Source organism: Rhinopithecus bieti, unplaced genomic scaffold, assembly GCF_001698545.2.
Source record: "Rhinopithecus bieti isolate Rb0 unplaced genomic scaffold, ASM169854v2 scaffold_20150, whole genome shotgun sequence".
NCBI classification, from domain to species: domain Eukaryota; kingdom Metazoa; phylum Chordata; class Mammalia; order Primates; family Cercopithecidae; genus Rhinopithecus; species Rhinopithecus bieti.
Window position 1 is genome coordinate 4,990,917 of NW_016810565.1, and position 17,571 is coordinate 5,008,487.

General features: G+C 49.2%; 1 protein-coding gene and 1 long non-coding RNA gene across 4 annotated transcripts in view; one reads left to right on the forward strand and one right to left on the reverse strand.

The window, feature by feature from the left end:
• The window catches only part of YY1 (YY1 transcription factor), a 49,117-nt gene extending 45,883 nt beyond the window's left edge, over positions 1 to 3,234 (reverse strand). Inside the window, 7 exon segments of the mRNA XM_017892246.1 lie at positions 1,488 to 1,612; positions 1,614 to 1,672; positions 1,675 to 1,872; positions 1,875 to 1,925; positions 1,928 to 2,043; positions 2,045 to 2,178; positions 2,896 to 3,234. Coding sequence (XP_017747735.1) covers positions 1,488 to 1,612; positions 1,614 to 1,672; positions 1,675 to 1,872; positions 1,875 to 1,925; positions 1,928 to 2,043; positions 2,045 to 2,178; positions 2,896 to 3,234 — 1,022 coding nt within the window.
• A 343-nt stretch (positions 3,235 to 3,577) lies between these two features.
• Positions 3,578 to 15,977, forward strand: LOC108542366 (uncharacterized). 3 transcript variants are annotated; one of them, XR_001889252.1, is made up of 5 exons: positions 3,588 to 3,665; positions 11,275 to 11,376; positions 12,724 to 12,818; positions 14,547 to 14,602; positions 15,237 to 15,977. It is a non-coding gene; the product is annotated as an uncharacterized LOC108542366 (long non-coding RNA). The 3 variants fall into 3 exon arrangements; XR_001889253.1 differs by lacking the exon at positions 11,275 to 11,376 and having other exon boundaries at positions 3,578 to 3,665; XR_001889254.1 differs by lacking the exons at positions 3,588 to 3,665; positions 11,275 to 11,376 and adding an exon at positions 3,702 to 3,788 and having other exon boundaries at positions 12,729 to 12,818.
• Positions 15,978 to 17,571: the final 1,594 nt, after the last annotated feature.

Consider the following 17,571-nt stretch of genomic DNA (forward strand, 5'->3'; position numbering starts at 1 on the left):
CGTTTTCATTTGTTTCATTCATTCCTCTGAATTTTAACGATCTTTTAATACTCAAAGGTCACCATATTTTGAGTCTCCATTCAGTTCTGAGAATTTATGAAATAGCTTTAAAGTAATTATAGGGGAAGGGACTCCACCGCTTATATGGAGTACTAAACGTAACCATCACAGGCGTTAGATTAACTACGATGGCAGGATTATTCTCAGTCTATTTAGTATCTCAGCAATTTAGCTAGGTAGCATATGAATATACTAATAGAACACCCTAAAAAACAGCATTGAATAATTGCCTTTGTTAAGTAAAAACAAAGATTTTACACATGCAGATAGGATCCTTTTGCCGTAGATGGGTTTTCCGGCCTTCGTTAAAAGTAGTATTAAAACAGTAAAACAAAACCCAAAAAAAACTCGTTTTCTAGAATCTTTCTTTTCGTGGGGAAAATAGATACCTTTCTACAAAGTAAAAAGCATAGAGGCTTAAAATTAAACTACCCGATTTTATTTACGGGCAAATGTCCACAGTTGAGTAAACTAACCCAACCTACTCACAAAGAGCTAAATACTTGAGGGGGAAAAAAAAAGCTTTCCCAAAACGTAAGTGACTAAGAATTATCCGCTAAGATTCACAGGCCCTTCCCACTAGGTACCGCAGGAAGACTAAAGGGCCAGGAATTCGCTGGCAACGGCGGTGACAGGCTACGACTGACGCTCGGAGCCCGCACACGCGACCCCTACGTGCAGCCCCAAGTCCCGCCCCGCAGCAAACGACGCCTCGGGCCAGCGTGACCGCCGGGGCAGGGTCCAGCCCGGCGCTGGGTGGGCGGGGAAAAAGGAGGCCGGAGGCGCCCACGCGTGGCACGACCCCCCTTCTGGAGGGTGCCTCCCGGGAGCAGTTGGGAGTCCGGGGAAGTTGGGGCCGGGCGGGGCAAGAGCCCGCGGCGCCCTCCAGCGGCCGGCGGGCTAACGGCAGCGCCGGGAGGGGGCGCGCGTCCCGGAGGCAGCAATCCCTGGCCCCGCGAGGCCGCGGCCGCAGCCCCGCAACGCCCGCCCGCCTCCCGCCGGCCGGGGGCGCGCGGCTGCCACACAACGGGCCGGCGGGCGCGCCCGTTGATGCGGGCGCCGGGGAGCGAGCGCGCCGGCCCCTCCCCCAGCCGCCCGCCCCGCGCGGCGCTCCCCCGCTCTCGGAGAAACTACGCCATTGCGGGCCTAGCGGGGCGGCGCCGGCCCCTCCCCCCGCGGCCGCCGCCATCTTCGCGGCCGCGCGGCCGCGCCGCGCCGCCGCGCCCCCGCCGCCGCACCGGCCGCCTCTTTTGGGGCCGCCGATACTTGCCCTGGGCGAAGAAGATGGCGGCGCCCATCACACCATAAAACATGGCTTCCCTTCAAAACAAAAAACATCCCGGGGCCGGGGGCGCGCGGCCGGGGCTCACCTGAGGACACATGTGCACCGAGACAACCGCTGCCTCCAGGGGTCGTTGATCCTGCACCTGCTTCTGCTCCCCTTCTTGTGCCCGGGTCGAGCGCCGCCCCGCCGCCGCGCCAGGCCCCGCCTGCTGAGGTAACTCTTCTGGCTGCCGCTCTTCTTGCCGCCGCCCTTCTTGACGCTGGCCGGCACGCCCGACGGACGAGGAGCCGCCGCCACCGCTCTTGCCGCCGGCGCCACGAGTGACGCCGTCTGCTCAATGTTAGTCGTCGGTCGTCCGCGGCCGCGCGAGCACCCGGGCATGAGGATCTGATCTCGGAAGCGTCCTCGGCGCGCGCCCGTCCGAGTCGTCGCCGCGCCCACACCTGCCTCAGAGCGCGTCTGACAGCGCAGGGATCACCTCCTGGTTGAGTTGGTGCACCGGGTCGGGTCGTCGGTGACCAGCGGCGCAGCGCGATCATGGGCGGTGGGTGGTGGTGGTGAGTGTGGTGGTGGTGGCCGGGGCGTGCCCGTGGTCTGTTCTCTCTCCGCGCGTGGTGCCGCCGCCGCCTTCCTCGTCGTCGTTCGTCCTCCTTCCCTCCTCCTCGCCCACACTGTAGGTCTCGATGGTCCTCCCACCGTGTCTCCACCTCGATCTCGTGCAGCTCCACGATCTCGCCGGCATCACCGAGCGCGTCCGTGGCGATGTAGAGGAGGTGTCGCCCGAGGCATGGCTGAGAGCTCGCCGCCACGGCCGCGGCGGCTCGGCTCTCGGGCTGACGGGCGGGGGGCGAGGAAGGCGGCGGCCCGTGAGGGAGGAAGGCAGAGGGAGGAAGGCGGCGAGCGGGCGGGGGAGAGGCGGGCGGGCGGGGAGGCGGCCGGAAGGGCGGGCGCGGCGGCCGCGGCGGGCTTCCCCGCCATCCACTGCCTCGGGTGCGCCCCGCGCTCGCTCGGCCGCGCTCGTCCAGCTCCCCGCCCGCCTCGCCGCAACCGCCCGCCCTGCGCCCGCCGCGCCTCCTCCCGCCTCTGGCCGGCGCTGCCGCTTCCCCTTCCGTCCTGCGCCTTCCGCCTCCTTCCACACAAAATACCCAACTCCTCAACCCGAGCCAGATCTCCGCCCCCGGCCGCCGCCGCCCGCCGCCACACTACTGCTTGGGCCCGGCCTCCGCAGACTTCCGCGGCTGCCTTCAGCCCGCCCCGCCTGGCTGCCACCTCGCCCGCTCGCGCCCCTCGCGCCACTCTCGATTCTCCTCTCGCCAAATGGATCTATCCGCTGGCCTCTGCGGCCCCCGCCACTCGCCGGGCTCCTCCCGGATTGGGCGGTGGGACCGGGGAGCGGGCGCTCCGCCGCGCCGCAGGGCTGGCCCGCGGCGCGGACGTTCAGTGCGCGTCCGCCGCCGCAGCCACCGCCTCCGCCGCCCGGAGTCCGCGCGGCTCCGCCCTTCCACGGTGCTACGCCACAAAACACGCCGCCTCGGGCGCGGGGGCCGCACTCGGAGCGGTGGGGTCGCCGCTGCAAGCCGCCGCTTGGAGCCGGTGAGCGGTCCGCGCGGCCCGGGCACCACGGGGCGGGAGCCTGAGGGAAGGAGGGGCGGACCGGGCGCCGGGTTTGAGGCAGGTGGGCGGCCCGGGGGCCGAGCGGGGAGCGGCCGGCGCGTGCAGGGCGGCCCAGTCGCCCCAATAAAGTCTGCTTTGACGAGAAACGCCTGTGCTTCCTTTTTCGCGTCGGGCGGCGTTTGCTCTTGGCGCCTGTCTTCGGGCGAGCGATGGCCGCGGGGTGAGTGTGGAGGGCCGAACGGACAAAGACGGGCGACGCGGGCAGCGTCCCGCATCTCGCCGCGAGCGCCTGGCTGGGTGCGGGGTCGGCGCGAGCTCGGCGGAAGCGCCCGCGGAGCCCCTGGGCCACCGTTGGGAGGATGTCCGTTATTCTTTTGTGACCCGCGGAAACCTGAGACGCAGCCGTTGGGTGCCTGTTTCCCCGTAGATCTTAGAACTACAGGGTCCTGGCGGCTTTCTAAAATTTCCTCCTGAGCTTCCCCTTTTTCGCTCTCCAACCAGCCATTGTTTTCCTTGCCCACCGTTTCCCCTATTTGTCACTTTCATATGTGCTCCTTCTTACGCCCACCAGGTTTTGCATTTGTCTGGTTGAAAAGTGCAAAGTGCTTCGGCCGTGTCCTCCATTATACCTGCAACAGAGCATAGATTTATTTATTTATTTTTTTTGTGGCACGGATTAGCAGCAAGTTAAACCTTCCTGAATGAGGTATACTGCAGCGAAGTGTTTTTGCTTTTATCTGTCCTTTTGGTCGACCTGACAGTTTGCCTTAAAGCAAAACAAAGATTTCCTGATTTTTAAGGAAACTATGACAATTGAAGATTTGGCCAGGTGTGTCTTTGTTGTACTCGTTTGGCCGATTTAACGCCTCTGTGAATTTGTTCAACTTGAATATTCTCAACATTTACTGTTTTGTAATAGTGTTCATGCAGTTGAGGCCCATGATTATTCTGAATTGTACGCAATACATTAATCTTAGGCTCAACTTGTTAAAACAAGTAGACTATACATTCTCATTAAAAGGCGACTTTGTAAATCCTAGCCCCTTCTTATTGCTAAATGGCATAGGACTTGATTCTTGAGAATATTAGTGGAAGGAGTGACAAATTAGATCGTTTTCTCTTTGAATCTGAGCTTTGAAACCTGAATAATTCTCCTTGGAGTACTGCACCCACACAGTTTGGAAAAGTCAAATCTGTTGAATTAAGTCATTTCTGGCTTTATAGCTTATAAACTCTGCATAAATATTTCATGAATGAAAACCAGTTGTGGGAGAGCTTTTACATGTCTTAATGCTTTTTAAATTTCACTTTCCCTACTCTCTAGTAATTGATGGGAAAATGGCATTGCAAGTAGTTGATACATCCCCATAAACACCAATTGTCAGAGCAAGAGAAATGAGGGAATTACCCTTTAAGCATCCTGGCTTCTGAGCTGTAGATCTGTAGATGTTCACATTCAAGTGGAGAAAGCGGAAAAGGATTCAAAGCTGTGAGGAACGCTGATAGGTCAGAAAGCACTAAGATGCTCCTGAAGGCCATCCTAGTACCTGCTCCAGTAAATAGCTTTTTAAACTTGCCCCATAGGAGGTTACCTGTTAGGCCTTAAGTTTTCTCTAGTGGGAGATATTCTTGTCTTCCATGCAAAGATAATGTGTTGTGTGACTCTCGCCTGCTTGCACTTGCTAAAGGTAAAAATTATTTTAAAAGGACAGGTCAAATTGCGGTTTCAGAATCATGAAATTCTAAAAGTGAGGATAGGCTGGGCGTGGTGGCTCATGCCTGTATTCCCAACACTTTGGGAGGCTGATGTGGGTGGATCACCTGAGGTCGGGAGTTCAGGCCAGCCTGGCCAACATGGTGAAACACCGTCTCTACTAAAAATACAAAAATAAGCTGGGCGTGGTGGTGCACACCTGTAGTCTCAGCTGCTTAGGAGGCTGAGGCAGGAGAATTGCTTGAAACCAGGAGGCCGAGGTTGCAATAAACCGAGATTGCTCCACTGCACTCCAGCCTGGGTGACAGAGTGAGACTCTGTCTCAAAAAAAAAATAGTAATAAAAGGCCGGGCGTGGTGACTCAAGCCTGTAATCTCAGCACTTTGGGAGGCCGAAGTGGGTGGATCACGAGATCAGGAGATCAAGACCATCCTGGATAACACGTTGAATACTAAAAATTAGTCGGGCGTGGTGGCGGGCACCTGTAGTCCCAGCTACTGGGGAGGCTGAGGCAGGAGAATGGCGTCAAACCGGGAGGCGGAGCTTGCAGTGAGCCGAGATCCCGCCACTGCACTCCAGCCTGGGCAACAGTGAGACTCCGCCTCAAAAAAACAAAAAAAAGTAATAAAAGTGAGGATAATTTAACTGCTGTGTTTTTTTGTTTTGTTTTCTGAGGCAGGGTCTAGCTTTGTCTCCCAGGCTAGAGTACAGTGGCACAGTCATAGCTTACTGCAGCCTTGAATTCCTGGATTCAAACAATCCTCCCACTTCAGACTCCCAAAGAACTAAGGACTACAGGTGCACCACAGCATGCCCAGCTAATTAAAAAAATATTTTTTTGATTATTAATTTTTTTTTGGATATCAGGTCTTAAGGGCTCTGTTGCCCAGTCTGGTCTCCTGCCTTGACCTCCCAAAGTGCTGGAGTGCACCTAGCCTCCCTACTTTTATTCTGTTCTGTTTGTACAAAATGCATTGGGATTCCCTCTGAACTCCTAGAGTCCTTTTATTTTGGCAATAATTATTGTCTCTCAACACCTATTTGAGCAAAGGCCATGGTTGTGTCTGTCAGCTCAATGCCTTGTACATGAAGTGATGCCTTGTATATGAAGCTTGCTTTTTTTTTTTTTTTTTGGGAGATGGAGCCTCGCTCTGTCGCCCAGACTGGAGTGCAGTGGTGCGATCTCGGCTCATTGCAACCTCCGCCTCCTGTGTTGAAGCGATTCTCCTGCCTCAGTCTCCCAAGTAGCCAGGACCATAGGCCCGCGCCACCACACCTGGCTAATTTTTGTATTTTTATTGGAGATGGGGTCTTGCCATGGGTGGCCAGACTGGTCTTGAACTCCTGACCTCAAATGATCTGCCCACCTCAGCCTCCCAAAAATGCTGGGATTACGGGAGTAAGCCACCATGCCTGCTGATTGCTTGCTTTTTGATTCATGCAAGAAGATGAAGTTTAAAGCACCACGTCAGAGGGGAATTCTGTGTGATACTGCTTGACCTTCACCTCTCCCCCCAGACGGAGTCTTGCTCTGTCACCCAGGCTGGAGTGCGATGGTGCGATCTCAGCTCACTGGAAGTTCCGCCTCCCAGGTTCACGCCATTCTCCTGCCTCAGCCTCCCGAATAGCTGGGACTACAGGCGCCTGCCACCACGTCCAGCTAATTTTTTGTATTTTTAGTAGAGACAGGGTCTCACCGTGTTAGCCAGGATGGTATCTATCTCCTGACCTCATGATCTGCCTGCCTCGGCCTCCCAAAGTGCTGGGATTACAGGTGTGAGCCACCACACCCAGCCTGCTTGACCATTTCTTGGTCACTGCAACCTGCATCTTCTGGGCCCAAGCGATTCCCAGTGCGGTGAGCTGAGATCACACCATTGCACTGCACTCCAGCCTGGGCAACAAAAGCAAAACTCCGTCTCAAAAAAAAAAAAAAGAAAAAGAAATTGAACATCAACAACTATGGAAGAAATGATAGTAGATATATCACAACAGTTGTGCAAAGCTTTCTAGAATCTCCAAGAAATCAGAGCTCACTAATGGCTGAGGAGATGCAGTGACAAATATTCTACAAGGAATATTCTGTTGACTATCTTCTCAGCACAGCAGCAGGACAAAGATGTGGACTGTTAGCTGACAACTCCTTTGCCATCTCCTCACCTCCCTCATTTCCCATTCATTCATTTTCTGACACTTTCATTAAATACTCAAACTTGGGTTCAAGGAAGGAGGGTGAGGGTTGAGAGTAAGCAGAAGAATAAAGGCTATTAAGAGATGCTGATACCGCTCCTTCCTTGCCTACTCCAGACAGTGTCTTCTCCTTTATTGATTACAGGGAGGCTATTAAATCTGATTCAGCTATATCTCTAACAGATTGGGATTGATTCAAGTCAGGAACTCATGCTAAATAATTTTCCTTATCACAACTAATTTGGCTGCCTCATAAAATTGCTTTTTGGTTCTAATGTTTAGTTCTTTTGCAGTTCCTTCAAGTAGGAAGGAAATAGGTGCTCTGCATCAGTTACAGTATTGAGACTGTTAGAGCCAGATGGGGCATCTAGTCCAGACTTCATTTTGCAGACAAGGAAACCACCTAAGAGAGGAGACGCTCTCAAGGTCACATGGCAGTGTGGTAAAAAGGTAGTGATTGACGTGAAAAGCGAGAGCTTGACTTTCCTGCCTTTTGTGAGACTGCAAAACCTATGTAAGTTTCAGTAGTGTGATCCTGTTCCAATTCACATCCATGCCCAGTTTTCAATGAAATGTTTACAAAATCAGAATGAAAATTTTTGTGCATGCATCTAAATTAGTTACCCCTAGTTTGGATCCAAGTTAAATGAAAAACTAGGTATGTACATGTTCTTAACTGTCTAAACTACAGATATCCTTCTTGGTTGTGGAATCTTTGAAACCTGAGCTATTAAAGGGATACTTTTCCCACCAAATCAATTCATATATTAGATTTGGAGTTTAAATTATGGTGAAATACCCTGTGTTTGTTCTTTTTTTTTTAGACAGGGTCTCGCTGTGTCACCCATGCTGGAATGCAGTGGTATGATCTCTGCTTGCTGCAGCCTCTGTCTTCTGGGCTCAAGTGATTCTCCCAACTCAGCCTCCTGAGTAGCTGGGACTATAGGTGCATACCACCATGCCCTGATAATTTTTTTATTTTTAGTAGAGACGGGGTTTCACCATGTTGCCCAGGCTGGTCTCGAACTCCTAAACTCAAGCAATCCACCTGCCTTGGCCTCCCAAAGTGCTGGGATTACAGGCATGAGCCACTGTGCCCGACCCCTGACTATATACTATGTATGTTTATATGGGGGTTTTTGGTTTGTTTTTTTGAGATGAAGTTTCGCTCTGCCACCCAGGCTGGAGTACAGTGGCACAATCTTGGTTCACTGCAACCTCCGCCTCCCGGGTTCAAGCAATTCTCCTGCCTCAGCCTCCCAAGTAGCTGGGATTATAGGCGCGCACCACCACACCCTGCTATTTCGTTTTTATTTTTAGTAGAGACAGGGTTTCATCATGTTGGCCAGACTGGTCTTGAACTCCTGACATCAAATGATCCACCGGCCTTGGCCTCCCAAAGTGCTGGGATTACAGGCGCCAGCCACGGCACCCAGCCTCCTAACTATATGTTAATAGGTGAACTCTCACGTCTATAAAGCTGATACCCTTCATGTAGTATTTTATGTCCTTTTATAAGATCTTAGCCAAATTCTTTTTCTTAGGCCAAGTGGTTTGTTACAATGATTGAACCTGATTATTGCCCATAAATGTAAAGAAAGTTGAAATCTTTAGTAACAGATTAGCCTCTGCTTTTCTCTGCTTTGCTAGTATAACGTCCCTCCAGAGAAGAAGCTAAATCAACTTACTTGTACTGCAGTTGCTCCTACTGCCTGCCCATCCCAACAAATACGGAATACACAATTAAACAGAATGAGTTGAACTTTTTTTTTTTTTTTTTTTTGAGACAGTCTCACTCATTGCCCAGGCTGGAGTGCAGTGGCAGGATCTCAGTTCACTGTAGCCTTGACCTCCCCAGCTTAAGCGATCCTCCCTCCTCAGCCCCCCTGTAGCTTGGACTACAGGCATGAACCATCATGCCTGGCTAATTTTTGTAGAGACAGGGTTTTGCCAAGTTGTCCAGGCTGGTCTTGAACTCCTGAGCTCAAGGGATCTGCTCGTATGAGCCTCCCAGAGTGCTGGGATTACAGGCATGAGCCTGGCCAATCTTTAATCCATGGTAGCTTTGATAGCCACACTTGTTTTCACAGAAGCAGATTTACTGCAGTGTGGAAAATGCAGGAAGTTGATTCAGGTATTTGTGTGTGTGAGGCAGGTGAGCATGGTGGAGTGGGAAGAGCTTATGTGATTTGGGAGTTAACTTGTCCTCTCTATGAAACTGGGCAGTAACCTTTCTGATAGGAATTTTTTTCTGTTTGTCAGAAAGGAGTGACGCCCCACAGGGAATTAGGTGAGACCAGCTGTTCAGTCACCATTTCTTGCACTTGCAGTGTATCCTCTAGTATCCGAAGGATAGATAGAACTGTGAACAAGAACAAGACAAGCACGCCTGTCTTCACCAAGTCTACAGGCCAGAGGGAGTTCAGCTGTGAACAGGGAGTTCACAAATACATATCTACAATTTTTTTTTTTTTTTGAGACAGTGTCACTCTGTTGCCCAGGCTGGAGTGCTGTGGCACAATCTCAGCTCACTGCAACCTCTGCCTCCTGGGTTCAAGCAATTCTTCTGCCTCAGCCTCCAGAGTAGCTGGAACTACAGGCACACACCATCATACCCGGCTGATTTTTTTGTGTTTTTAGTAGAGACGGGGTTTCACCATGTTGGCCAGGTCGGTCTCGAACTCCTGACCTCAAGTGATCCACCTGCCTCGGCCTCCCAAAGTGCTGGAATTACAGGCATGATCCACCACGCCCAGCCCACACCTAATACTCATTTATAGAAGTCCTACAAAGAAGTGAGAGTTTAGAGACAGAGAATCTAGCCTAGCCTAGCAAGGTAAAGGCCTTTATGAGAAAGGGACATTTCAACTGTGACTTGAAAGTTGAACAGAACATGAAGTGCCCATCCCAATGTTTGGCTTTTTTTTTTTTTTAGTGTTAATATCTGTGTGAAACAGGAGTAGGTAAAATAAATCAGGTGATAGATCTGTAAATATCTGGAATAAACCCAGAGCGCTCAGTATAAAAGGGCTATATTTAGCCTTGGAAAATCAACAAATTAGTTCAGTGAAACTGCTACTGAGGATGGCTGAGGTTTTCTCAGCACTTGATTAACATTAGGTCCTACTTGTTTTTTATAAGCCATTTCTTCTTCCAAGTTCCCATTGAATTTGGGGGTCGATAGTGGAAATTGTTTTGGAGTTCTGGGCCTTGGAAGGTAGACCAGCTGCCAAGGAAATTAGAAAGGTACTTAGCTGCAAAACTGGTAAATGGGAAGAACAGAACGTGGAGTCATACAAATTTGGGTTCAGGTCCTGGTTCTGCCATTTATTGTCTGTATAACTATCAGAAAAACTTATAACTAATCAACTCGTCATTTTTTCAGCTGTAAAAGAGGAATAAACTGTGCAGTGGCTCACATCTGTAATCCCAGCTCTTTAGGAGACTGAGGTGGGCAGATCACTTGAGGCCAGGAGATTGAGACAAGTCTGGCCAACATGGCGAAACCCCGTCTATACTAAAAATACAAAAAAATTAGCTGGGCATGGTGGCACATGCCTGTAGTCCCAGCTACTTGGGAGGCTGAGGCAGGAGAATCATTCATACCCAAGAGGTTGCAGTGAGCCAAAATCACGCCCCCGCATTCCAGCCTGGGCGACAGAATGAGACCCTGTCTCAAAAAATAAATAAACAAAACAGGAATAATAATACCAGTCTTCAGGGGGTTATAGAAATCTGTAAGGGTAAGTAAAATACCTGAATCAGGTGTGCAAATTAAGGAAGAGGGCATAGTGTTTGTACTCCCCAGGACTGGTTCTGTTTCCTTACCCTTGTTCCTAGGTGAACTGGCCTGCCCACTCACATCTCAGCATCTGTGTTTGTTCTTTGCATTCAGGCACTGCTGACTTCAAGACTAATGCTTATAGAGAGGACCCAGTGTTCACTTAGTTTGTTTTTTTTTTTTTTTTTTTTTGAGACGGAGTCTTGCTCTGTTGCACGCCCGCTACTGCGCCCAGCTAATTTTTTTAATGTATTTTTAGTAGAGACGGGGTTTCACCGTGTTAGCCAGGATGGTCTCGATCTCCTGACCTTGTGATCCGCCCGTCTCAGCCTCCCAAAGTGCTGGGATTACAGGCGTGAGCCACTGCGCCTGGCCCACTTAGTTTCTTAAGGTAGATGAGGACACATTGCTAGCCAGACGCCCCCCTTTTTTTTTAAGAGATTTGCTGTATTAGTGATAAGTTTTTAATATCTGAGCAAGGTGAATTACTATTAAAAATGGAACAAATGATCTGTTTTAGTGTGTTCTGTGACAGTCAATTTCTCAACGTTGGAGTTCGTTTTGGAAGTGTTTCTATGTCTATGATCCAGCTGTTGGGGTCTGACTGGTATTTTTTCCTTTGTGACGCAGAGGTGCTTTGGCTAGAGAGGGTAAACCCAAGAAGACTTCACAAGGGCATTTTCATGATGGGGGTTCATCAGCTGCCCTCAGGCACAGAGCAGCCTAGAAGTGGTGAGACAAGGAAAAAGGAAGACACCTCAGTCTTTTCTACATTCCAGCAAACCGCATTCCTTTCTTTGCACTTCATATTATCTGTTGCTCCATCCCTGGGGCTCCTGCCTTGGCTATCTTAACTGCTTTTTCATTTTTCTCCATTTTCTCGCTTCTAGCTTTTCCTCCTCTTGCCACTCACCTTGTTCTGCATGATCTCCTGGGTTGTCTGATCCATTTTTGTGGCATTAACTGCCACTTACATGCTGACCGTTTTTGTTTTTTTTTTTTTTTTACTTTTTACTTTTTTTACTTATGTTTTGTTTGTATTGATGAGGTCTCACTATGTTGCCCAGGTTGGTCTCCAACTCCTAAGCTCAAACAGTCCTCCCACCTCAGCCTCCCAGAATACTGGGATTACAGGTGTGAGCCTCCGTGTCTGGTCATGCTGACCATTCTTAAACCTCTCTGTCTAGTCTGGAGTATTTCCAGAGCTCTCAATCCATGTCCCACTGTTCTAGTTCACCAGACTCAGTGTCCCACAGACATCTCACACTTGCTGAATCTAGCTGACCTGAGCTTTCCCATCCCCTCTGCAGTAGACCTGCTTCCGCTCCAGCACTTGCTTTCACCAGTCACATCCAGTTGCTCAGGACTGAACTCTGGAGATCATGCTCCAGCACTTGCTCTCACCAGTCGCATCCAATTGCTCGGGACTGAACTCTGGAAATTATGCTCCAGCACTTGCTCTCACCAGTCACATCCAGTTGCTCAGGACTGAACTCTGGAAATCATCTTGACTCCTTTTGCTCACTAATTCTCCATATGTAGCCACCAAATCCTGATGTGTTTACCTCCTAGGTATCTCTCAAACCCAACCCTTCTCCATGCCTGTGACTGCTGTGCTCACACGGGCTCTGGCTGTCTCCCCTCACCTCTGCTGACCAGCTGCTCTACCGGCCTCCAGTCTTCCTTCCCCAAGGCACCCCTGGCTTTTCCTAGCATTAACATGTAGCCATATCACTGCCCTGGTCAAAATCTTCAGGGGCTTCCCAGGGCTTCAGCTTCTTAGCAAGGCATTCCCAAGCCTTCCAGCCTTATTCCCTATCCTTCCTATTACCTCGAGGTGTGTGGACCATTACAGTTCCTATCTTTGTTTTCAGACCGATCTTTTCCTCTGCCTAAAATATCCTTTCCCACCTTCTTCAACTTCCAAGACAGCCCGGATGACCTCTCTAGGACACTTTCCTTGAAAGGGTGTTTCCATAGCACTCTCCCCAAATTGTTGTCATTGTACTTACATTATAATACATGTGTACTTACATTGTAATACTTGTGTCCGTTAATGTTTCTGTTTTCCCACAAAAGCGCAGGAGGTTCTTCAGGTTCTTCAAGGGCAGGGATGGTGTCTCATTTGCCGCTTATGTCCAGAGGGAAAAGTCAGCCCAGTCTGGACACACACGGTGAGCGCCACCTGAACAGAGATACCTGCTGATGCTACTGCCTCTGCCCCCCTTCACCACCTATTGCCTGTAGGGTAGTCCAGAATCCTTAGCTGGGCTTTAAGCAAACATGGTATGGCAAAAAAAAAAAAATAAACCTGATCTGAATATTTGTTGACTGTTTAGTCCATTGACTAGCTAAATGATCTTAGAGGAGTTTCTGAATCTCTCTGGGCCAATTTCTTCATCTGTAAAAAAGGAATATATACTGTTCAATATTGTTATAAAGTGTGATTGAAATAACATGTACAACACTCCTGACATGTAATAGGTGCTAAATACATTTCCTCATCTCTTACTCTTTTTCTCCCTCCCTCCTGCACTATTCTGAGCAGTCTCCACCACCCGCCACACACACACACACACACACACACACACACACACACACACACACACACACTGAAGTCACAGATACTCCATTATTGGTGAATATATCCCTCCATTTTTCATCCCTCCATTAAGGGATGCCTTCTTCACATCCACCTACCTCTACTCTGTTCAGATCCTGCCTGAACTAAAGGCTTGCCCAGATCCTGCAGTTAAAAGGAATTTCTTCTCCTTCCTTTCCTGGTCTTATTTCCCTATAGCATGTAATATTTCTAATTTATTAGTCAGCTGTATTATTTTAATCACTTGATAGTTAACTGGGCTGGAAGGTTCTGGGGGAAAAGGATATTTCTTCTGCATTTTTGTAGCTCACTGTGGTTCTGAGCACTCTGGGCCTGGAACATGTGAAGTGTTACATAAATGGTTGTTCACTTAAGGCCAGGGAGTTGGGGGATGATAGGAAAATGCTTCTCAACCTGGCTAAACAGTGTCTTCAGAGTCTTAAAGGAATCAGACTCTCTGGGGACTCAGTTTTAGCTTACTGCTCCTTAAGACTTTTTTTTTTTTTTTTTTTTTTTTTTTTTTTTGTTTTTTTTTTTTTGAGACGGAGTCTCACTCTGTCGCCTGGGCTGGAGTGCAGTGGCCGGATCTCAGCTCACGGCAAGCTCTGCCTCCCGGGTTCCCGCCATTCTCCTGCCTCAGCCTCCCGAGTAGCTGGGACTACAGGCGCCCGCCTCGTCGCCCGGCTAGTTTTTTGTATTTTTAGTAGAGACGGGGTTTCACCGTATTAGCCAGGATGGTCTCGATCTCCTGACCTCGTGATCCGCCTGCCTCGGCCTCCCAAAGTGCTGGGATTACAGGCTTGAGCCACCGCGCCCGGCCCGAGTGGTATTAATCTCTACAATTTCTGGAAATTAGACATAATTCTAGAAAATCTGTTATTGCAAACACAATGAAAAATCAGTCTTGGAATTCGTTTATAATGTGATGAAGGTAAAGAAAATTGCTTGCCCCAAACTACATGAAAGTGATACATATTTCTAATTATGTTCTCAAAGGGATATTCCAGAAGGAGTTAGTGCTACGGAAATCCGTAAAGTAGATTGTGTTTTGGGAAAATCATTTCGACCTGCTCAGATTCAGCTGGCACAACCTTCCGTACAGCCCCCTGAAAGCAAATGGTATTACAAGTACCACAACAAAGAAGGAGCCAGTCATTAGCAGGAAACAGTGTGCAATTTGTGTTGCAGGTAGTTAGGGATGTTTTATAGATCTGCTCACACATACCTCTTCTAGCCATTAAGTAGTAATTTCCCTTGGACTCTGCTCATCCCTTTTTTTCTTCAAACCTTTAAACTCTAGATGCAAAGCTTCCTAGATGGAGAATAGAACTGTTCCACTTCTGGCTTCTACCTGGAGTAAGTAGCCGTGTCCAGCAGTGAGTTCATGCTGTCAAGATTCATTAGTACCCATCTCTTCCAGTCTTCAGAGTCACAAACTAGCCACTGCTTGCCCTCACACATGTGTAACTCTTAAATCACATTTCCTCATCCTGTGTTTGGACTGTTGTTCTTTTAGGGTCCAAATTTAGTAGCTTACGTATTACATAATAAATGTAATGTGTATATTTTCATCTTATTGGATATATCTGTCATATGAACTTAATTGATGTTGGGGGGAGGTGTCTTGACTCTTTTTTTTTTTTTTGAGACGGAGTCTCGCTCTGCCGCCCAGGCTGGAGTGCAGTGGCCGGATCTCAGCTCACTGCAAGCTCCGCCTCCCGGGTTCACGCCATTCTCCTGCCTCAGCCTCCCGAGTAGCTGGGACTACACGCGCCCGCCACCTCGCCCGGCTAGTTTTTTTGTATTTTTTAGTAGAGACGGGGTTTCACCGTGTTAGCCAGGATGGTCTCGATCTCCTGACCTCGTGATCCTCCCGCCTCGGCCTCCCAAAGTGCTGGGATTACAGGCATGAGCCACCGTGCCCAACCCCAACTACTCTTTCAACAACCAATGTTCCTTCCTTACAGAGCCTCCGTTTTTTTCTTTTCAGATATGGAGTAGAAATCTTCTGATCCCTTGAGGAGAGGGAAAGAATCTACCTTAGCTTGAGAGATGAATCCTGATTGGTTAAACAACCAAGGCAATCTTATTCCCTTCGGCCAGTGATGGATCTGCAGAGTGGGGGAGAATGTGACCCATTTCTGGCCAGTGAAATGTAAAGGGAAATGTGTTATTAGAGAAGCTTCTCTTCCCTAATAAAAAGATAGAACGTCAGAATACAGCCCTCTTTTTGCCTGCCTGAAAACCTGTGTGATGGCCAGGGTGATGGCCGCCACCTAAAGAAAAGGCTAAGAAAATGACAGTCATTGCTCAGGCACTGTCAATCATGAACTCACTACCACTGGGCTGCACATGTGAGCCACTGTACAGAGGTATTGGAAACTCAAAATGGACCTATTCCCAACTGATAGTGATGCACATCAGACTGTCAGTAGTTCCCTGTGGAACTACTGTGGAAATGGGGGATGGGGCATTGTAAGGGAAGCTAACTCTTCTGTATGGCAAAAGTGTTTTGTCTTGGGAGTTTTATGGGCTACCTATGTGCAATCCACCGGATATAAATAACCATAGATTTTATAAATGGTTTTAACATGAAAAGGGACTATGATAAAATGAGCAATAATGTAATGTAGTTTGCTTCTGCAAACTAGGATTTCGGTAATTGGGTTTATTTGTTATTTTTATTTTTTTGAGATAGGGTCTCGCACTGTTGCCCAGGCTGGCTTGAACATAGCTCTGTGCAGCCTTGACTTCCCAGGCTCATGTGATCCTCCTGTCTCAAGCAATGCAGCCTCCTGAGTAGCTGGAACCACAGGAACACACCACCTTGCCCAGCTTTTTTTTTTTTTGAGATTGGGGTATCACTCTGTCAGCCAAGCTGGAGTGCAGTCATGTTTTTTTGTTGTGTTTTATTTTATTTATTTATTTAGAGATGGATTCTCGCTCTGTTATCCAGGCTGGAATGCAGTGGCGCAATCTCAGCTCACAGCAAACTCCACCTCCCGGGTTCACACCATTCTCCTGCCTCAGCCTCCTGAGTAGCTGAGACTACAGGAGTCTGCCACCATGCCCGGCTAATTTTTTTTTTTTTTTGTATTTTTAGTGGAGATGCGGTTTCACCGTGTTAGCCAGGATGGTCTTGATCTCCTGACCTCATGATCTGCCCACCTCAGCCTCCCAAAGTGCTGGGATTACAGGTGTGAGCCACCGCGCCCGGCCGCAGTCGCATTTTCATAACTCACTGAAGCATTGACCTTCCTTGCTCAAGCGATCCTCCCACCTCAGCCCCCTGAGTTGCTGGAACCACAGGTACACACCACCATGCCCGGCTAATTTTTTGTTTTTTTTCTAGAGACAGGGTCTCACTATGTTGCCAGGGCTGGTCTTGGACTCCTGGGCTCAAGAGATCCTCACGCCTCACCCTCCCAGAGTCCTGGGATTCAAGGCATAAGCTACCGTGCCCAGCCAATTTTTAAATTTCTTTTGTAGAAACGGGGTCTCCCTATGTTGCCCAGGCTGGCGGGCTCAAGCAGTCCTCCTGCCTCGGCCTCCCAGAGTGCTAAGATTACAGATATGAGACACTGCACCTATTGGTTTTTACTTCGTATGTGTGCAGTAATCAAACATGCATTTAAAAAATTTTATTATAAAGTGAACATAACAAAATTTACCATCTTAACCATTTTATGTATTTTTTTTTTTTTTTTTTTTGAGACGAAGTCTTGCTCTGTTGCCCAGGCTGGAGTGCAGTGGCACAATCTTGGCTCACTGCAACTTCCTCCTCCTGGGATTCAAACGATTCTCCTGCCTCAGCTTCCCAAGTAGCTGGGACAGGCACACACCACCACACCCAGCTCATTTTTGTATTTTTAGTACAGACGGGGTTTCACTATGTTGGCCAGGCTGGTCTCGAACTCCTGATGTCAGGTGGTCCACCCACTTCGGCCTCCCAAAGTGCTGGGATTACAGGCATGAGCTGTTGTGCCCAGCCTATTTTTTTTTTATACAGAGTCTCTGTCGCCCAAGCTGCAGTGCAGTGGCACAATCTCGGCTCACCACAACCTCCACCTCCTGGGTTCAAGCAATTCTTGTGCCTCAGCCTCCCAAGTAGCTGGGATTATAAGCATACACCATCATGTCCAACTAATTTTTGTATTTTTAGTAGAGATGGGGTTTCACCATGTTGGCCAGGCTGGTCTTGAACTCCTGACCTCAAGTGATCCGCCCACCTTGGCCTCCCAAAGTGCTGGGAGATTACAGGTGTGAGCCACCAGGCCTGGCCATCTTAACCATTTTTAAAATGTACAGTTCAGGCTGGGCACGGT